Consider the following 23,265-nt stretch of genomic DNA (forward strand, 5'->3'; position numbering starts at 1 on the left):
GTTGGAGGTTCTGACCCAGTCTGAACCCATTTCTGCTGCATCTTAGATTGATAATTTGCATTTTCCTCAAGAAATGTTTGAGCAAATGTTTGAAGTAAAGATCATTGCTCCATTTCTAACTTCTAAATCTATGATCCCCTTTCTCAACTCTGCATATGCAAATACTAACAAGTAGTTAAGAGCTCCTGACTTTTATAGAGGCCGTGGAACTTTCATCATCATTGAATCAATCATTTCAGCCAGTGGAAGAATTCACTCTAAAGAATAAACACGTAATCAAATTTTGCACAAGATCACATTGTATAAGATTTCTCTTGCAGAATAGCACGATAAAACGAAAAATATAATGACATCATTGAATTCCCCATTATCTGTAAACCTATGATTATTACTATTTGAGAACTTTACGATCTTACAACCCTTATCAGAGTGGCATAGTTCGCTAAACAAACTTCATTAAAAGAAATGCACACCATATTGGTACGAACTGATAATGCTGCCATGTTTGTCAAAAATGGGCAAATAGGTGGAACAAATAGGGCTAGAGGCGAGCTGAAGAATAGCCCAATTTACAAGTTAGCCATTTTAGCTTAGCTGGCTTAGCCTATGTTAGCTTAGGAAGCTAACAAATGCTTCTAAGAGCCATTTGTTTATTTATTTGAACATGCGAGTGAATGGCTGGGTAAATCAGATTTAGGTCAGATTTAGATGTTTTCCAGAATAATCTCCCAAAATAATAATAATAATGATAAATAAAATAAAACTAAAAAAAATTAAAAACCAATAGGCCTACTGTGATTAGGTTTGATACAAACATGACTGGCAGGATTAGGGAAAGGCTTTGGTTAAAAAGACAAAAAAATCTGGATTTTAATTAAAATTGCTATTTTAATGAAGCTATTCGAAATAATAAAGTTATTATTTCGAATCATTTCATAAGCATCTTCCTCTCAAAAACCTTAGTTCTAAGGTTTTTGAGAGGAAGATGCTTAAAGCATGCATACACACTAGGGACCTAACGATATGGGATTTTAGGGGGCCATGAAATGACCAAGAAAACAAACAAGTATCAGTATCAAATTATCAAATTAATTTACACGCTTTATGTAAAGTAATACAACGTATATTTGGTTTATGCTTAATAGTAGAGGCTTTATGTGAAGATGTATAGCGTTTTTGTCATACTGCCTCTATTATGCATCTCTCCGTGCATCTATCTATTATAGTCAATCTTTCTCTCTCCTTCTTTCTTTCATCTTTTTTTCTTTGTTTAGTCAAATTCAAGTTGTGCTTTGGCATAACGTCACTGCCATGCGCCAAACAAACAACTAATCTACAAGTGAACAAAGCGTTGCAAAGCGACGTAGTAATGTCTTGTAGATCTGCATCTTCTGTAGATAACAGGACCCTGCCGTTCCACTGAGAATGAAAGCGACATACAACAACAATAACCATGGTCTTTGAATGAAGCATCGTAGACCAGCTACCATGGGATCAGAATGATTCACATACCTGCTTGGACTTAGACTGTGCATATTCTTCTTGATGTGGAGTTGCGCCGGTAGCGCCACATAATATTATATTATTGGTAATAATGAAATCTCTCTGTTAGATATCTAAACCACATAACAATAATATAATCAATACTCTTTCTGGAATATTTAGACATATAAAAACCATGAATAGAAATAAGAAAATCTGGATTTTCTTATGGATTTAATTTGGTCAGTTCTTAGATTATAATTCCCTTACTTGACCTTACTTTACTACATTTTAAAGAGTGATTCACTGAGCTATAAACATATTTGAGCTCCCTAGTTTTACTTAAATCTGTTTCTACAACTTCTTGGTTCATGCTGAACTGAACATGCTACAGCCTGGCAGGGTATGACAGACTTTTAGAGAGAGCCGAAAATGTACTGTGTACATGGGAGGTGCACCCTGGACTTGCGACATAAGGCAAAATGAGAGAAACATTGTGAAACTGCATGCAAACAGTTACTGGAACAAATAAATTATTACATATTGTCAGAATAAGAAAACTAAGGCAGAAAAATTCAACTTGAAATAACCTGTAAAAAAACTCTCTTTAAAAAAACAAAAAAAATATTATTTGTCATGAAACCAAAAGATAGAATTAAATACATAAAGTAGCCTATGCTATATAAAACTTGCATGCAGTGAGTTATTCTCTGGAATACTGTAATACTGGATATAAAATAAAAGGTATAGCACTGTACAACTATATCCCCACACACAGAGTCCACTAATGGATGCTACAAGCTTGCCAAATTACTCCTGTGAAGTAGCATAATGAAATTTTCATGCAATGGTTTTCCCATTCAGGACAGGCGCAGCAATACTTCCTGGAACTGGCAGTATAAATGGCAATGGTATCCAGCAGTCACAAAGTCACAAACTCAATGAGACACGTGTTAACAAGCTTCCCAAGGTCCACCTGTGCACACTTAGCGGAATGTGAACTTTATTTCACCGTTTCACACAGAAATCACCATGACTTTTACATGGATGATGTAAGCACTGCCTTTAAGATAAAATTCCCATTAAGCTGTGTACAAAATGTGTTTCAAGAATATTTATTCCATATTTCCATATTGGGCCTTTTCTGACTTTCAAAAGTTCAAAATTGACTAAAACTGTAACAGTTTTCAGGCCATCCAGCTGTCATTTCAAGAGGTGCACAACTGAATAAGTAGTAAAATAAAAGATTTAAAAAAGCAGGCATGCTAGGAGCTTCTGTGATTTTTTTTTCTTTCAAAATGGCTTTTGCTTAACATAAGCAGAATTTGCATATGCAGATTGATCTTTTAAACTCCGAGCACGGCTCATCTCACCCCATGTATCTATCCCCAGACTGTACAATTACTGGAAATACTCTCCAGGACATCGCCCATACGTTTTCTGAAGAGTGGTTTTGATGCCTCTTTTTCCTCGTACTGCACAGCGCCGTGTTGCAACTGGGCAGAATGAGGACTAGTAAGAACTCGGCTGCTTTTGAAATGTATCGACAGCTTGTGCTAACCAAACGTTGGCTCAGTTAGCACAAGCTTTCGGCTGCTTAGCTAAGCTTCGTCCTTGGACCCTTCCAGGCCAACACACAGCCAGTCACGGTTGTCTGTTAGTAAAATCAACAGCACAACTAAACATATTCTCTTTAAAACATGAATGACTGTGCTCTGTTGGATCTTTATTCACAGCGCAGCTACAGTATGCTCAAACATGAGTAAAGCGCTAAGTAGCATAAAAGATGACAGCAAGCCACTGCTTGTGCCAGCTGATCAAAAATACAAAAAAAGATCCTCCAATTGTATATGTTGCCATGGTACATGACTGGCAGCAATGTATCTGATCTAATTTTGGGAGGTAATCTATAACAGCACAGTGATGAGGGATGGAGGAAGGGGAAGACCAAACAGGGTGCTCAAGGAGCACACAGAGAAAGACAAGATTTAGTCTGTGTGATTAAACAGACCCAGAGAGTTTGAGTCTCAGTCAGAGTTAAAAAAAAAAAAAAAAAAAAACTGCATCATATGGGACCTTTAAAGAGCACAGTTTGACATTCCTAATGTCTCTAAGACTTCTGTCACTCCTCAAGGAAATATGCACAGCTACTGTAAGATAAAAACTAGTGGACATTTTAATGTCTTTTAAACTGCAGTTTGAATGTCCACTCTTTGTGCATTCTTCAGAAGGAAAGAAAAAACTCATCACAATACCCATTCCAGTCTTTCCCACATGATTTAATGGAACAACACCAAACACAAAATGATATTTTTCTTTTATGATACAACAATGCACTGACAGTGTGTCATCCCTAATTTATCACACGCTTCGAGTAAAGTGTCTTATTGCTGTCTATTTTTGTTTTGTCCACAAACAGTCACACTCACATTCACGTCCCACCAGGAGCAGAGCCATTGTGATCTGGTTTTGCAACATCCTCAACACAACTTAGGGTTCCACTAGCAGGCTTTCAAAAGCAGAGCCCTCGCAAGTGCTGCCGGCTCCACAGAAGAGGTGATATTGTGAATTTACCTGAATTTTTTGTGAAAGAATCACACAGAAATCTCCTCGCTGAAAGAGCTGTGTCTCGAAATGTTCTGTCCTCTCTACTAATTTACATATAAAAACAATGAGCGGTATCAAGTAAAATGTGCTTTGTGACTTTGAAAATAAACCTATCCTCTTATGTGGTTGGAGTGTCCTCTGAAACATTCTGAAAGTAATGTTGATGTAGGAATCAGAGCCTGCTCTTGGTGTTTTATTTTGAAAATGCATCAGCTTTACTATGCCATTCTCTTGTCTGACTTCCTGCCAGCTGGGATCGAGCGCCAAAATATACTCGACGCATATCTTTGACGGAACAGAGCGGAACGATTGCTTCTGGGACACTTCTAACCGGCTCCACACTCACAGTAACTGGCACCAAACAGCCGTTTCACACCCCGGTGGGATTAATGCCGGGTTCCGAATGTACGATTTTGGCTGTCCCAGACGAAATATGTGCAATCGTGGGAAAAACTGGTCATCATAGCTCAAAAACAGTGGTCATACATCTTATAGTAAGGCAGGAGCAAAGACGATCGCTAGAACTGCCTTGTGACCAAAGACAGGCTGTGACAGATATCAAGCAGCATCAGAAGCCTTAAGACTAACTAGGATTACTACTAACTAGATAATTAAAACCCAAACTTGAAATTACATAGAGCTATTCTTTGGAAAAACAGAAACATGAAACAAATTAAGAGACTGAGAAAGCATCAGATTTGGGGGAGTTGTGGTAACAGAAGTCAATACTATGAAGACTGCAAGTTATCTCGCATGATATTTGTATCTGCAGCCTGTTGTCGTTGCAAAGATGATTCTCCCAAATTATGATCGGGAAAAAATTATCCTTTGCCAATTTTTTTTTTTTAAGCGTTTTCGGCACACATCAAAGCTTCATCCATCGTACATTATGAACCCGACCTTAAGGGTCACAACTGCCATATGTGGAAGCCACTTTGTGCCGCAAAATGCCATGAAAACTGTGTCAGGACTTTACATTATAATTGAGGTGTTTATAGGTCTCAGTAATGCCATATGATCAGCATACTCCACATGTCCTAATGCAATTTTGGCTTACTTCAGTTATGGCCGTATTTGGATTAACTGATTACAAAGTCATTTTTTTTAATCAGAGTATTGCTATAATCTGATTAATATCGAAGTACTATTGTCCATGCGTCACTCATTGAAAAGGGTCCAAATGAAATGCCTATAAAAGGGCACAAAAATGTGTTTTAAAGAACCAACCGGAATCGTCGTACTGAGATCACACACACTAACAACTAAACCATCATCCAGGATGCTTTACTGAGTTTATGAAGATGGACAAAAAAAAGGATAATTATAGTAATTAGAAGAGGATTGGGAGGGTGAAGAGCGCACAGCAAGCAATGGTGTATGCATTCCCATGGAGGTCCCACTGCTACCTGCTAAGCTGAGGAATAAGGAGCTCTCCAAATGCACAAATTCTCCCAAAGAGGTGTAGTGACAATTGCAGGTGATCAGAAGACAACAACATTTTTAAAAAGTGAAACACATGACCTCAACACACACAACTTCTATCGACAAAGCCACTCCCCGAGCTTCATTCATTCTCTGAGTGAGGTATGGATTTAACCTATCTGAGCCAGCGACTTCATAAAATTGGCAGCTCATAACCATTTATAAGGTTATGTCACCATATACCATAAAATAAACGGAACGAGATGAAATGGCAGGTTTGAACTGCGGAGTTCGTCTCGTCCAGCCTTTTTGTTCAAAACACAAACAGAATCTAATTGAAAGAATTCGAGACTGAGTTGCAGTGGAATCGTTTCAAAGCTTGTTCAGGTAAAAATAACTTTGTCAGGCGCAGTTACTTGCAAAGAACTAGACACTTGGGGCAATAATTCCAAAGTCAACATGCTTCGTCTCAGTCCTCAGGAATTTTTCATGAGCCACCACTTATCTTGTCATATCAGATTTCTTCCACCAGCATTTTTGGAGAGAGGGGAAAAGACACCTTTAGGGCAAATTATTCTCTTTTAATCAAATCACTGTATGGCCTGAGGAAATCTTCCATCCCTTTTTAGTCACTCGGGCATGAGCCAGTAATGCACAGACTACCGCAAAAAAGGGAGAAAAACATGCACACAGTAATACTAACAAACATCCTCTTGGTCTCTTTGTGTACAAAAAACAGCAGTTATAGCTTTTTTTCCCCTTAATCTGAGAGCAAAAAAAATGAGACTCAACATGAGAAGAAAAAAAAAGAAGAAAAAAAATACAAGGAACAAAGTGGTGTCTGGAGTTTCCATCACAAGTAAAATCCCAGATTTTCTCGCTCCCTGTTCGTGGAACAAAATCGAACAACTTTATTCTGGACTGCAGTCAATGCAGGCGGGAGCTATAAAATATAAATTATACCACATAACCCTATACCTCCCAACTGAGCCATTTGGTTACAACTACACTCCTGTTCGTTACAGCTCCAGCTTCTCTAGTATTGCTATAGCGTCGACATGAATTATATTGTAGTCCTACTGAAAAACGTATGGATTACAAGTGAAATGCAGCTTCCCTACCAGTTGGGCCGTTGCCACCCGGAGACAGTGAAGTGTTTATTTTAAACAGTTGCTGGTAATTAGTTCTGGAAAGAATCAATTAAGGCCACCCCAAATTACAGCTGAAAACACTGAGAATTATAACTGCATCTCAGAAGACAAAAAAAAAATAAAATCATTAGGCAATAGGCATGCATTTATAAAGGCTGAGTTGTGCAAAAAGTGGCCTTAAATAAAGACAGAGGGAGTGTGCAGCTGCTGCACAAATTTGGCGCGTTCTTGCTTTAACAGAAACTTCTTCCTGATTCCGAACTAAAGGAAAGTGTTTGGATTAACATGTGAGATGAAGCCTGCAGTGAAAAAAAAAGGGGATAAAAATTGAGCAGATGTAGAAACGAGTTTCAGCTTGCAGTTTAAACACAATTTATAGCACAGGGACTGATTTTAATCTGATGAACCTGCCATTTCCAAGTGCGATATCTGCTCTCATCGCGGACAATACTATCATTTTCCAGATTAAAGTTCTTACGAGATACCAATCTGTGTTATAATGCAAACACACCTTAAATGCTAATGTCATAACAGCTGTTAAACCTATTCATTAGATTATTTTATGCACATCCTCTTTTAAGTTAAGAATCACATGAATGCAGACCAAATTTCATAATATTTTCAAGAGTGCAAGTGTGTGAAGATTTAGTTTCTCACTTTCTGAACAGAGGTACAAAAATGTAATTATGTCTCTCACATGTATATTGTTTTAAATCGAGTATGTCTCACACTGGGCTCTTTATTAAATTAGGAGTCCTGCAATCCAATTTGTTTTAACATTTCACTGTGTCTCTGTTTAGTCACTAAAGCCCACAGCTCGGGTTACGGTGTCTTGTTCAAAGATTTTTATTCCGAGCCACCACTAGCTACACGACCCCACTCCCCCTTTCAAAACATTACCTTTTCTGTCACTGCCAAGACACACTATCAGTCACACAAGAGATTCCTGAGGCTGAAGACCGATGGAGCGGAGCGGGAGTGTATCGGTACGGCAAGGAGCCATCTTTGGATAAATAAAAACACGGCAAAAACGTTGCTTTGATGATACTGGGTATCATTTGGAGATGGGAGGAAAAGTGGTCTCTTTCAGCCTTGCTCAAAATCTTTACATGTTTGCATGAGCGAAACCACTCGTGAGCGTTATGAGGAAATACATTTCGATTGACTTTTTGCTCTAACTCTTCACTCGTGTTTCCTTTCACCTGCACTTTTTTTTGGGTTAAGCAGCAGTACTTTTGTGTGCAGCCTCATTACTACACCTCACAATGGGAAGGAACATGAAGGTCATGGACTGCAGTGATTTGTCTTCCAAAATTGATCACATAAAATACCAAATCATTAAAGCAGAAAGTACATAAAATTTGAAAAAGTATTTATCAATAGAGCCATAACATATTTAACACTCCTTCTTTTGAAATAGCAGGTTGGAGTGAGAAAGCAAGACAAGCAGGGGGAAGAGAGAGGATGGAGCACGAGGGGTGAGGGGAGAGTTCTTGATGTGAGCAGTAATCAGAGGAAGCCGGCAGGGGGGACAGGGAGGGTTGGTGGGGTCAGAGCAGAGCACCACTAAGCAGCCCTTCTCTTCATTAGCAGCCTCTCTAAGGGGGGCGTCACAGACCTACCTGTCCAGCAGATTATTGAACCGACTAACCAGTGGCACCCACCCCCTTACACACACACACTCACACACTCTCCCATCTCTGATTCTCACAGACCCAGAGGAATCACGACCTAGCTGCAGCCTCGCTGACAACTTTAACTTTTTCTTTAACCTCACGTAGCAGCACTGCAGACTGGTGCTGGGCATCTATCTGCTGCACAAAGAGAACATTTACCACAACATTTGTTCAATCATTTTTCACACCCGGTTTATCGCGTTCTGTGTCACACAGGGGACCGTAACCTTAGTGTCATACAGGGCGAGCGCTGGGTGCAGTCTTGACAGGTCGCTAGCCCATCACAGGATGTTCACCTTTTGTAGGAAGTTTGGTTCAATACGAGTTCGTTTTTTCTTTTCTTTACTAAGAACATTTATTTTATTGTTATGTGATGCTTTCATTCACTTCCACTTTAAAAGTAATTGTGTGAAGAAAAAAAAGATGATAATTTCAGTTTGCGTGACTAATGCCGCAAAGGAAATTGCCGTTTTTCTGTCAGAGACACAGAAGCGCAGGGATGAAAGTAATGAAATGACACTGGAGGAATGTAAATTGCCGTTTTTCACTCCAGAACTAGCACCAACCCATCAAACTTCCCTGACACACACTTAGACCAGGCCGAAACCCTGTGTTAGACATTAATCTCACACACAGAGCTCACTGACAAAAGTGTAAAGGCACCTTTTGGTGTTTTAAAGTTACACTGTGCTTCCAAATTTATTTTTCATAATCCTCTGATTTTACTACTCTTTCCTTCTCCTGGTATCAGGTATGTCCATGGATAAGTGTCTTAGACTGATATGAAATACCTTTATGCTCCTCTGCTTCATGTTTCATTGGCACAGGCTTGCCTTTAGCGGCCTGAGCTTCCTTTAGGAGGTGAACCGTGACACAGGTAAGAGGGCTCTGGTATTTAGGACTTGGAAAAGGTATTTCAATCTACACTAGTTTGCATTGACTTCAAGCACAGGCAGACGCATTTGTTTCTTAGACTGTGACAAACAGAGCAAATGTCAACTGAAACAAGACAGAATATTTAAGTAAATTAATATCTTAAATAAAAACAACATGCGGCCAAGAGAGGAACTGTGCGGGAAGATGAAGCGCTGGATTGTCACTCGTGGGGTTTTAGGCCCGACAAATGACTAAAATGATATTTAAGTAAACCCACAGCACATTTTTTGCCAGCCTCCTATATTTGCTGTGGGGTGAAGCATTGACTGCAATTGATTGCAATGCTAAGGCCTAAAAAACAGCATTTAAACAAATAAAAGTTTGACAATTAACTCTATCTGGGGAAAAAAAACATCAGACATCACCTAAAAGTTGTGATATTGTGACTCTCTAGGAGACCGGTGGCCATTTCAAAACAAAAACTAAGGAATTAATGTAAAGTTTTCAATATTTGCTTACAAATCAGATGTCAAAATCCCTCTGTTGAGATGAGGCCCTTTACATGTTCACAAATGGTTTAGTTTATTTAAGAACAAAAAAGAAGTGAAAAGGACAAGAATAAATATCAAAACAAAGGAACAAAAGTTTGGGGTTTTCTTTGAAATACTGTCACACTGACAAACCCCACCAAAACGAAGTGCGGCTTGGTTAGATTTCTATCTTGATTTCACATGACTGACCAGGCAGATGCTGACAAGAACATTTTACAATTCCAATACTCTTTTCTGATGTTACTTTGGAGAATGAAGAGAGTACAAACATGACATATATATGTATATATTTACCATTGCTGCATGTTGTGTCTGACAGACCCCGGAGTTCCTGGCACTTTTCAAACTTTTGCGTCCTCAAAAAAGTCTGATTTCGCCCTCAAGTGGGGAACTTTCGGCTTTTCAGTCCTGCCCGCTGGAGTCTGTGTGGCGCTTCGCACGTCGGAGCTCTTTTCGCAAACTTGTATCGATGTTTATGACAGTTTGAGGTGAATCAAGGGAGGGGGGGGAGAAGTCGTTCTTTTCGTCCACGAGGATATCGAAGTGTCACGGGCTGCTTCGCTGAGGTGAAGGGAGAAAAAAAAAAGAAAAAAAAAACGCGCGTCGGTTGGATACGCGTCGGTCTCCCGGAGAATTACGCGCGACCACGACACTCTGTCGCCTCTCCTCGCTTCAAACTCAAAGAACCAAGGAAACACTGGGGATCACTTGTAAGAACAAGCTGTATGTAACTGCTTGTCCTACCTTGAGGGGGGGTGGCTGGGGTGGCTGTGGGGGGGTGAGAAGAAGAAAAAAGCCTTCCTACACTTCCCCGGTGATTTCCTTGTGCAGAGTCAGCAGCAGCGCGGCGGAGCTGCGGAGTCTGGGCTGAGCAGAAGGTGCTGCTGTGTGTGGAGTTGGGTGAATTCAGACCAGTGTGACTGGAACCCAAACCTCTGCGGGTCCGGAGAGAGTTTGTGTGCCCCCGACGTTGATTTACGACGTCGTGTCAGCATGAGGAGTCGCATCTTCGTGCAACCAAAAAAAAAAAAAAAAAAAACGCGTCAAAAACCCTTAGCCCCGAGATAAGAAAGCTGCGAGGCTTGTGCAAGCCTAAAAGCAGCGAAGATTCAGTGTTGTTTTTGCATCGTGTGCAATTGAATTTGATTCCATTCGTCAAAATTGTAGGCTGAGTTTAAAGAATATTAATCAAAATTGTTTTTTTTTTGTTTTTATTATTTTCAAAGGGTAATATATAAGCTAACTCAGAATAAATGCTTTTTAAAAACATTTTCCCCATCTCTTTAAAGTTGTTTGAGCACTGATATTTATATATATATATATTTATTATTTTCTTTTTTTCCCCCCCCTCAGGCTACTTGGAAAACATTTTTCACTTTCTCAACACTCCAGAGAACATGCCTGTGCGCGCAGAGTTGCACACGAGATTTAGGCATTTGGAAACACTTTATGGCTGTGTACAGCAGGGATGTGTCACTGATTTCCTAAAGTGTCCCTCAGATCCTTCAGAACTGGGTGCGCTTCATTAAAGTTTCAATGTGCGCTTGTTTTTGTGTGCGGATTTGCTCAACATTTGACTGAGACGTCTCAAGAGTGAAGAGTTGAAGGAGTGTGGGGTACACGCGTGTGTGTGTGTGTGTGTGTGTGTGTGTGTGTGTGTGTGTGTGTGTGTGTGTGTGTGTGTGTGTGTGTGTGTGTGTGTGTGTGTGTGTGTGTGTGTGTGTGTGTGTGTGTGTGTGTGTGTGTGTGTTTGTCGATAGATGGGAGCTCTGAGAGAAACATTCTGTGCTCCTCTGAGTGACTGCCTGCCTGCCTGCCTCAGCTTGGCTCCTCCACTGGGGTGAGACAGGCAGCTCAATCCCAGGACAGTCATTTCTATCAAGTCAAGCGTCTGGAAGCCCCACTTGCTTGTTTGGTCAAGGGGTAAATAATAGATCAGGGATTAGGCTTGTGTAGAATTCATTCCAGAGTAACAAGCAACTGAGGTCCCAGGATATGCATATTCATTCCTTGGCCAAGGCCGTGGGAGAGCGAGGACCATATGCCTGTTTGTCAGAGGGCTTAGATTGCTAATTAAATGAGATATTACATACTTACATGAGCAACCAAATCTTTAAGCCTTTAAAGGATTGTCCAAGAAAAAAAAAAGTTCTTTTTTTTTTTTTTTTTTTTAATATGTTGTGTGGACTTCCAAAGCTTTTTATGTTGCTTTAGACTCCAGAAGTGTTTTCTTTTGGGCAGTGTTGAGTCAACATATAGACAGCAGAAGGACTGGATCAGTAATATGATATGCATTCCACATGTAAGCACAGCATGATGTGATAATATAATAGACCTTATGACAAAGACAGGATGGATAAACTATAGTTATAAAGCTTCTTGTAATGTAGGGTGACTGTGGTGTCGTGGATACGGGTTGTGGTTCTGCTCCACATTGCCCCCTTTGCCCCAGCAACTAGTGGGTAGTGGCCCGCATGAAAAAGGAGAGTTATGTCAGGAAGATGAGATATTACTTCATCGTCCCACAATGGGGAAATTCACATTGTCAGAACAGCAGTACAAAAACAAAAAAAAAATATATATATATAAACCAAAATCTGGCAAAAAAAAGTGCAGCATGCAAAATATGAAAAATTAACACTTGACTATTTACAGCTCCAGGTATGCAATATCTATACAACTACAAACTATACAATAGGATGAAGGTCAAGTGTTAGTGTACCGTGGACAATGAGACATTTCACAGACAGGTGCACATAATATTTTCAGTTGTAAAGAGTAAATTGAACACATTGCACACAGAGTTGCACAGTGGAGTAGAATAAAATGCCTGTGGAAGGGCATCTGGTGTAAAACTGGTGCCAAATGCATACGCAGAAAACTAACAGTAAGCTTCAATGATATAAAAAAAAAAGAATTTCGCATGAGTCCAGCTGACATTGTAGTTTGAATGCATGTAAATATTAGTGTCCAGCTGAAATCGAGCTAGACCTAACTTCTCACAGTCCAACTAACACACCCAGATAAACGTGGTTGAAGTCCTGCATGTAAACGTTCCAACCACAGACTGCAAATACAACGGACGACTGCATCGCCATGCTTCCCTGCGGTGGTGGGACAAAAAAAATTCACCCCTTTCAGAGTTGTCATGGATGTGAAATAAACTGGCTTATGTGCTCTGCACACATGAAATTGTTTCTACCAGGTTTGACCCAGGAGTTCTGAAAGAAACCAGATGCAGAGAAGAAAATACATACCAAAACGTACAGGATGCAGGTAGTGATCAATTGCAGGTATGCCAAGCTCACCTTTTGCTATTTTTTCAAATTTGCTACCACTAAATAAAGAATTTATCTCTCACGGGTAATAATATAGAAATAGGAATGTCTTGTTTGTTGTTTTTGTTTAATATACCTATACACCCCCCCCCACCCTAAAAAATACAAATTGAAAAAGGAACAAAAAATTGCTTTATCTCTGGACACACAGCAGTTGTGCGGTTCAATCTCTGGTACCCCCTCCCTCCCATATGCAAAAGTGTCCCTGCTTAGGACATTGGCCCCTAATCTGATTTTATTGTGTTCATTGTTGCCTGTATAACACAGAAAAATGCACTGCATAAACTAAAAAAAAACTAAAAAAAAAACTGTATTGCTGCATGTGAACGAGTAAATGTGGCTCTTAGAGTAAAGCCCACTGAGTGGACTGGGAAAGTGCTTTAAATGCAATCCATTTGTCACTCCATTTACCTTTACCTCAAAGTCTTTTGACTCGTGCTTCTGTATCACTTGGTTGGCTGCTTCGTGTGAGCAGGGTCAGTCACCCCTTTAGTGAATTAAACTTCAAAAATGTCTGGCCGATGTTCTAACAAATCTGCCCATTGCAAGTAATGTATGATTTATTTTTCCACAATTTATGTTTAAGAGCAAGGGTTGGACAGATTAAAGGAAATGTGATATTTCAAACCCCGTTTGTCCATCAATGCTTGAACATAAATAAGAATCACAGAGCTACATAAAACACACACTGAAGACATCATGTATTTGATGTAATGAAGAAGATTTACATTTTTTTTTTATCTACTCAGCATGAATACACATCAAAAAGTTTGAGACTGTTGAACTTGTAAAAATGAGTCAATTGATGCCTAAAATTTTTTTTAAAAGCAAGCTCTGGGAGAAGTAACTCATGTAACACATGTTGAAACTTATTGACAGAGACTGTTTACAAACACATGACGTTTTCAAACCCCAGAACAACAGTAATTAAACTCACTGCGAAAGTAAACCAACCCAACTAAGGATCAACCAAAACAGTAGCTCAGGAGCTCAGGGCAGGTAGATACAATTGAAGACCAAACCTGTTCTTCAATCTGGCTATAGATCTGCGTTGTAAGGTAACTTGTAAGGAAAATGTTGTCCATTATGGGTGATCATTTAGCAGTATTGGTGCCATCTTCCAGGGTGCTCATGTAACACAGAGCAAACAAACTCAGGCATCAAAAACACAGTCGTGATGGGGAGAGTATAGAGTGACCCAAACAAACACAGATCTTAACATAATCAATCAGCTCCTGTGTGTTTACGAGCAGGAGATACTGAAAAGAACATCTTAGCCTGCCTTAGAGCTGGAGCAGATTCTGCTTAAGCAACAAATTCAAATTCCCCCAACCTCTCTTGAAAGAAACAGGAGGTGTGTTGATATAATTTGTGGGTAACAGGTACCTGCAATGACACAATAAACGGTGCAGACTTTAATTTCCACAGTTAAAGCAGCTTCTAGTATGACTGTAGCAGCCCATCTCAAATAGATCTCATCAGTGGGTCTCTCGTGTTTTTGACATTACATTCCCACTTACATAAAATTGTCATATTTGCAAAATGTCTATAACACTGCTTTCAGTATTTAATTTACATAAAGCATGGCTCTTCATCAGTCTCTAACTTGCCTGAGAAGTAAGATGTGATTGGTTAGTATCGGCTAAGTGTGGATGTGTTGGCCAATAAGTGGGAAGAAATCACAGAAAGACAGAGATAGTGTGTTTAAGGTCACCGTCTCTGTTTATACTGCTGTGTTGAGTCTTCTCTCTCACATGCTTTTAGCAGAAGTGTTGATGTTAATCGATATACCAGTCACACCGTGAAATGGTTAACATTTCAATGTCCTTTATGCACAAAACTGTCTGTGTCTTTCCAGGCTTCAAGTTTATAATCTTCTTCTGTTTTGCACGTATTCAATGTTATTGTTTATCAAGTTCTGAGACCTGCTGAAAGATGAATAAATGTACAAAAAGGCACTTGTGGTAGTTTTTTTTTGAACAATTATTTTCTTCACATTACTTTTTAAATGCAGCTTTAAATAAGAAGTGTATTTATTCATTTGCGAGATGTTTCTCAATTAAACCAACAAAGACATAAGTCGGAAAATATGTTGCGGAAGCAGTGGATCACTGAGATTATCTTTAATCCATCAAAATGTTACTATTAATTGCAAAATGGCATTAAAAAAAATCCACTCTGTGCAGATGGAGAAAAACTGCTTTTCTTATGATACCAAAAACCAAATTATTTTTCAATGGCAGGTTTACTTTTTGCTTGTGTCTTTTACACATACAGGGCAAATATGTAACATGTCTTATATGATGTGGGATAGTCTATTTTGAAACAAGTAATCCTTTTTATCTAACTGAATCAATGGCTCAGCCATTTGATACCCAACCAAACAGCAAGTGAATGTGACAGTAAACGGTTTGTAAACATGTTATGAACTTCATCCAGGCTGCAGAAAAAAAGGCAAAAGATTATCTGATGCATCTACCTTCAGTGTGCTGACTCAGAATAATTCATTTCTTTCATTCATATTTGTCCGGAATGATTTGTTCTTCTGTCCAATTAGCTTTCATCTGTCACGTTAGAGATCCAACTTCTTGTTGACCAAATATGGTCATTTCTGGCTAGTGTAAAACGACTCCAAGTCCAATGGTGACAGCATTTGGCTTAAAAATGGTGGACAGCATGGTAACTATGTTGATTTTCTCGAGATTAACTCATCTCTTGAACGAAAGTCATCAGCAAACCCATTTTCACACATGCACAGCAGCTCTGAAACTTTCCAGAGTTGGTCTTCAGGGACTGCATATGAGAATGCAAATGCCTGCACCATTTACTCCTAAATTCTTGGAGAGATGATCTAGCTGCATACCTAATGAGAAGCCCAGAAGATCAGAAAGAACAAAAATGTGTGAAAACAACAGGGAAAATATAGTCCTTATGGACCCTCATCCACCATAATGCATGAACTTTAAATGAAACAACGCAATTTCCAAGGCATACAGTTCTTTATACTTTTTGCATTACATTAGATTTCATGCAACTGGGCACCACCCTGGAGTACTTCCAGCTTTGGGAAGGCATCTTTAGCACAGAATTCCCTCCTGTGTGCATGTGCGGACAGCATCTGTTGGACAAAGTCTGAATAAGGAAACAAACCTCAGGTGCTTTTGCCTTGAGACTCACTGCAAAATGTTCTAGCCTCTAAATTGCTACTGATTTATTCACTATTCAAAACTAGTGAAAGTTTCACAAACTGCTATTGTTTCATAGCCATAACGGACACAGGCAGAAATCATGTTCACACAAAACCTAGACCAAATGTATTTAATTTTCAGTTTGATGACATTACATCACAAACAAATACATTATGTAAATGAATTCTACTATAGAACCCACATGTAAGTTGCACCCTGCCTAGGCCCTAGGGTGAACCCCTGCTGGAAGCCTTTTGAGTATCGTTGTTATATCATAATGCTAACATGGGTGTTTGCTTGGTGACTGGCATGGCCAATTTGTTGTACACAATTGTATGCTAAAAAAAAGTATAATTCCGTTTACTTTTTTTATATGATATCTACTCACAACAAAAGAGAAAGCAAACAAGTTCAAGTATCATAGCTGGCTTTAATTCTGTCATTGGAACATTTTAATGGGACTCAAGATTACTCACAGGAAGCTTCAGTTGTAAATATATGGAATAGTGTAAATACACACGACAATGCAATACCGGACATTTACCTGGTAGCTTTTAGATATTTCTGTGCTGAGATGAAGAACACATTATCCATTTAAAAGCTCATTATCAAAATGTTTGTGTGCTATCTATTTTTTTTTAAATAGCACTTCAGTAATGAAAAGAACAAAAAACAACAACAATGCAGGACCCCATAATGTCTGTCATACGATGGTGGCATTTAAAAAGACAGCTTAGCTGTTTCGGTTGTACAGTTTAGACAGATTGTTAGGGAGGGAGAGTATATGTTTATTTGTCGTGGTGACAAGATCCCACTGTTCACTAATTATCCAGCGGGACCACCGATAATGAGCTATTGAACCTGCTGCTGAAGTGTTCTACCTCCTGGGATGGCCATCAGTTGCCGGCACACTGTAATTGTAGATGTGTCAAATCCACAGAGGTGCTCCTCTCCATTACATTTTAGTCATTCGTCGTGGCATAGATAAGTCCAAAAAGGTCCCCCCCCCCCGAACCTTGAAATGTTTCCTTTGAGCTGGCTTTTTTACTGTCCTCAAGAAGAAGGAAGAGAATGGTTCAAAGTACTGTTACGTTGTTAAAGGCAACTAATGTTAGTTACATTTCTTTATACACTCATAACTAAAACCGCCTCAGACAATATTTCAGTCAATAGAACACATAGGGAGCTTTATATTTCCAAATTTTGCTCTGAATATGAAACAAAACCGAAAAAATTGTTTTCTGGTGGTTGAATTTTAAAAAAATTGATAAAGTACTACAATACCTGTGTTTTAAAGTACCTGAGTTATAGGATCTTATTACTACTGTGAAGTATCTCTTTTGGCCACGTTTTACTATGAGTATAAGAACATTCTAAGCTTTTACATAAAAGCACTTTTTACATCAGTGATAGTCACTCATAACATTTCCAAAGGAAAACATTATCCTCTGCAGCTTCTTTCTATATTAGAGGGGGAGGAGGAGCTGCAATTTCTGCAGATTACTAAATGAGATTTGTCTTCACATGCTGAAATGTGATTTACCAGGATTTGTCCTTACCTGCCGAACGTGACTAATGCTACATTTTCAGGAACATTTGAGGACATGGCTGCACCTTTTAAAGAAGGTGAATCAAGCAGTCAGGGCCAGGCCCTGCAACCATCCACGGCCCTATTTGAAAATAATGCTTTTGTTTGTGAATTTGTCTACAGAATGACTCAAAATGAAGCGTTGACTTTGTTCATCACAAACCACAGTATTAAAAGCCTTTTATAAATCAACATGAAACTTGAGAAAGCACATTGAGGTGTGAACTAGTTTAATGATAACTGAACGTAATGTTTGTGAGTTGCTGATTTAGATCTTATCTGTGTTGCACTCTGTCACACTTTTGTATCTGTATTGATGGAATTGACTTGAAATGAATGGAATTGAATCAAATTAAAGTGAACAGAATATAATAATACTTTAATTATTTAATTAATCATCTATACATGTTTGTTCCTATTAAGGATCATGGGGATCTGGTGGAATTTTTTACAGCTTAAGCAAAAGGCAGGGGTGCACTGGACAGATAGCCAGTCCATAGCAGGGCCACTTTATGAATCCCCAAAAGGAAATTATATTGTTGCAGCAAGATAGAAAAGTAAAACAACTAAATTAACCCTTTATGGAGCGTTCAATAAAATACTTGCAACTTTAATATTTTGAATCTGGACGTTTATTGAAGAGTACTAAAGGAACTGTTTTTATGTTGTCATTTTTTTCTTTTTACAATTCATAGGATGTAGACTGAAGTTACCAAATATTGTAGTGTGTCTGGTAAAGGGTCAAGGAAAATTAAAATAAGCATGAGTTGAGAACTTTTTGGAATAGTAGACCAGGTGGAAACCTTCATAGATCATCTTGAGTCCATTGGAGTGTTGCATTTGTCATGATGACAATATACCGTAATATGGAGGGTGTAAAACCTCAGAAATCAACAGTTTCTTTTATCTCTCTCTGTCATATCTTTGTGTTGATGTCTAGTGCATCTTTGAGCCATGACATTCACTGCGTGTATTGTACATAATTATAGTTAAAATCAGACTGTTTAAGACTTTTATTCAGATGGTATTAGCGTGAAAGACAATAGTCACAAATCTTTTATGTATGTTTTCCAGGTATACCTCTGAGACGGTCGTGTATATAATTGTCTTATTTTGAGCCTTCCTAAGTACTAGAGAGGGGGCATTGGTATTATATGGAAGACAAATACTTTCTCATCTAAAAGCTGTTTTCCGACTGGACAACATTTACTCAGGGCGATCAATGTCCCATGTCCTTCTTCTCTTCTCTCATACTCAAGGGAAATATGAACTTAAATACAACCTCACCACCTTAATTTACCCTTTCACCAAGCAAAGGACAAGCTCTCTCGCAGGAGCCCGAGGGAAATAGCCTGGATCCTTGTTCCCACACATCCTTGGAGGGGCCAACAGGGTTGGGATGGCACATTAGTCGGGTGAGCTGTTAGTGAGTGTGGCTCTGTAGTTCATGGCACCATGGATACACCAAAACATAATCACACACACACCCATGCTGGGGCCTCTCAGAGGTGTGGATCAATTCCTCCTTTATGAGGGCTCTTGTCTGTGGAAGATAGGACTAGAAGGTCATCAGATGGGAGTCGAACAGAGGTCCTCGTCAGCGCATTGGGGCTTGGGTTAAGACATGAACGAAGGAGCTTGTGCACACAGCATGTGGTGAAATGGGAGGGCGGGGGCTGTGGGAGGTCATCGGCATCACATGTAAAAAGGAATGCACATAATGGCAAAAAGACAGTAAGGTTTATGGTGAGGGAAAGTCTGGAGCTGGAATGGTCTGATTTAGGTATACAGATATTGTATGTCCAGAGGCTGAAATGGAGGACGAGAAGAGGTAATCAATGGTCTCTCTGTCCTGGGGTTTTGTAAGGCAGTCCAAGGTCTCACAGGATTCAGCATGAGGATGGCTCATGCTTGAGGTCAAAAGTGGCTGACAATTCTCCCACAGATTCCACTGGGAGAAATAATAACCCTCCTCAGGGCATCACTTGAATAAAATGTGTACAAACAAGGCTTAAAATGTCAGCAACTGAATGTAAATTTGGTGTGCACAAGATCTGAGGGAGGTGATTTCTTTTTTCAAAAGCCATCCAGTGTGATAGCGGCTCATTATTACCTAATCGTACTCTACAGCTCTACAAATAGAGCCATCAGCCACACTACAAAGTCACTGTGTTCAAAGCTTTACCGTAAACTCTCACATGTTGGAGCCTGTCTCATTTCTATGTAAGGGGGAGTGATGTTCTACTAAACACTGTGCAGGTTTGACATCCCAACTGACATTGGTAGAATCAGTGTTTCTTTAAAGCTGGGGACTTGTGACTCTTTAGTATCTATTGTCATCTCCTGCAATTCTCAGATGCTTTCCTCCCACAGTATCAAAGCTAGGCCACATTAATGCAGACAATATCCCCACTTACCTGAGGCAGCAGGCGGAGACTGTGCTTTCACAATTCTCTACGGAGTGTCATGTTTTTCCTCGGGATGTGCCTGTCTTCCTTCCTCTGTCAGCGCTGGCACGCCAGGGCTTGTCATTTGGTTCTTGAATTTTTCATGCAGGTGCATTTGCATGATCACAATCCTGTGTCACTTCTTCCCTTGGTAAATTAAATGCTGTCTGGTACTTGAACTTCCTTTAAACTCTTCTGAGGCGGAACAGAAGTAAGGCAAGCATACTTATTGGGAATGTCAGTGCAAAAGCCGTCCTGTTTAAAGACTCTTCACAGCTGGCCTATTAGATGCAAGAGGCCCGCAAGGGCAGCTTACATTTGCCCCTCAATTGCATTTACATTTGCTGAGTCATCCTCATGGATTTCATAAAAGGTGGTAGATCATGTTGTATGGGGACAGCTAATTTCCCCTGGTTCAGAGAAGCACATAACTTCATGAGCAAAACCATATTATTTTATCTGTACGCACCATTCCACAAGTTAAAAACCTGTTCCTGTCACAGCAATGGGTTCAGACACTTTCTCCAGCCCCACAACAGATCAAGGAATAGATTTTAATTATTATTTGTGTGAACAGAGGTTAAGTTGCAGATATCCCAGTGAAAATTAGAATTTATATCAATTTTTGACAGAGCACAATTTTACTCACAACCTATAATTGTAGTAAAACAACCTAATTTTGCATGAAAGCTTAATTGTTCATTTTAATTCATGCTTCATTTGAATTATGCTGCACACAGGTTACTGTAATTCAATGTATTATTGAAATATGTTTATTAAAGATCATCCTTAATAAAAATGTACATTCATTTCTTGTTTTATTTCTTCATTCATTTCTTGTTGTAATGTTTTATCAGGAAAATTAAACATTAAAGTTACCTGTGATTTGAAAGAAATTGATTGAAAAAGCAGTATACCTTCAACTAATGTGTATTTATTTAAATTCCTGTATAAAAGGAAAACATCAATCAAATGTAATTTTTTCATTCATTCATTTTCTGCAGAAAAATCATGAATATCATCAAAACAAAATAACACTTTAGGTACAAATACACATATGTAAAGACTGAAATAATAATAATGAAAGGAGAGCTAGATGCCCTAATCTAAGCACCTGGGATGTTTTTTATATTCTTCTTTCCACCTGGCCTGATTAGCTTCCCAGCCGCTATTGCAGAAATAAAATACCAAACGGTACAACACATTTTTTGGTTTGTTTGATTATGAAAGGTGGTGTTAATTCACACTAAGCTTGCTCCAACCTTCGTAACTCAAGATTTTATTTCTCATGGTCTGACAGTAATTTCAGTGCTATTTGGAAAATTAACAGGGGACTGTTATGAGCAGTAGTGACACTTCGTAAAAATAACCTAATGGTCCTTAAAATTGAATTAAATCAGATATTCTAACTGGTGAATGCTTACTATGACTTAGCTTAATAAAGACTTAGAAATTGTCTTTGATGTTCACTTAGCGAAGAGGTTTATTTAAAGAAAGACATTTAAAAAAAATGTGTACGCTTCAGAAACAGTCATGTTTTAATTTTATTTCATTTTTTAGCTGAGGGTGAGAACAAATGTAATCAATTAATAATGTTCTTGAAGTAAAAACAATTAACAACGATGCTGAGATGAGTGTGTGAAAACGCATTTTCATATGTGGTAAATGCAGGAAGCACATCAATGGCTGTATGAAAGACTGCTTGGCTGAGACTTAACTTTCATGGCCCTTCAATGTTCTTAGATCTGAATTAATCTGTCATTAGTGGGACTGACAACAAACCCATAAAAGACGGAGATACTGGCTGCTTCAGACACCTGAAAGTGCCGCAGACACCCATCAAAACAAGGTGGAACATGTCTGTGCGGTGTAAGCAACAGTGAACATCTGGTGAAAGGTTACATGCATTTAACGATCAAAGAGTGGATATTTATGGAATGGTGACCAGCTTTGTAAATGGAGGGATTTTGATCATTTATTTTTTATCTGACTAAATGTTTGCTTCATTAGAAGTGGCTTGTTTAATTTAATTCAATAAGACATACCCCACCCGCCCTTTTGAGAACTGTTGGGTTATATTTTGTACATTCGCATCTGTAAAAAACTGGGGACGGACTGGATTTAAAATCCTGTTGCAGGTGCATTATGATCATTTTCTCTCATGGTGGGTTAGCGGGTTAATCATTGATACCATGTGTCAGTTGGTGTGTCTAAACAAGAAACAGGGGGGCAGGCAGATGTTACGCATTATGTATCAGTCTACTGCCTCTAAAATTGCCCTGAAAATGAGGATCCTAATGAGAGCCAGTGTTTGTGGGTCAAGGAACAGTCTAATCATGCTAAGTCAATTGCATCTCTTGTCTTTGTCAGTGTGTGTGAGCGTGTGTATGTGTGTGCACCAGCGAGCAGATAAACCAGTATTTGTCTGACACAGGACGAGTGCCAGTCATCATATTTCTTAATTTTCATCTTTCACCCTGAGCTCCAAATCTGGCTGGACAGTTAAATACATTAGCTGCACAATATGGAGTTGTCTTGTCTTACCAGCAAAACAGATGTCAAACATGTTCATTTCTCTTCCTCTTCCCTTGCTTCCAACCAGTTCTCAAAAGTCCCATGAGTCAAGATTCATTGTGCATAATGCCTTTGATGGTAAAATGGATCATTAAAAACGTGATATATGGGCAAATATCTACAAGAGTGAGGTGTAAGTGAGTCTATTACAAGAAAAACAATATGTAAAACATAAAATGTCATATAAACATCAATATAATCTGTCATTTTGCTTCACCGTCTTGCATGCCGCTGTTGAACATTAATATAACAACAGGGATTTATAGTCTTGTAAAACAGTTACTCGTGGACACAGGGGAATCTTTATATGATGGCGAGCATTTGTTTGAGTCTGGAGAAGAAAATAGTTACAAAACATGCACCAC

General features: G+C 39.0%; 2 protein-coding genes across 2 annotated transcripts in view; one reads left to right on the forward strand and one right to left on the reverse strand.

Annotated features, from left to right (window-relative positions):
- Positions 1 to 10,414, reverse strand: part of bnc2 (basonuclin zinc finger protein 2) — a 168,468-nt gene extending 158,054 nt beyond the window's left edge. Inside the window, exon 1 of the mRNA XM_061717718.1 lies at positions 10,060 to 10,414. Coding sequence (XP_061573702.1) covers positions 10,060 to 10,062 — 3 coding nt within the window. The 5' untranslated portion in view covers positions 10,063 to 10,414. The remainder of the gene's footprint in view (positions 1 to 10,059) is intronic.
- cntln (centlein, centrosomal protein) overlaps positions 1 to 23,265 on the forward strand; it is a 185,678-nt gene that overhangs the window by 49,633 nt on the left and 112,780 nt on the right. The gene's annotated exons all lie outside the window — the stretch shown is intronic.

This window comes from Cololabis saira, chromosome 1, assembly GCF_033807715.1.
Source record: "Cololabis saira isolate AMF1-May2022 chromosome 1, fColSai1.1, whole genome shotgun sequence".
NCBI classification, from domain to species: domain Eukaryota; kingdom Metazoa; phylum Chordata; class Actinopteri; order Beloniformes; family Belonidae; genus Cololabis; species Cololabis saira.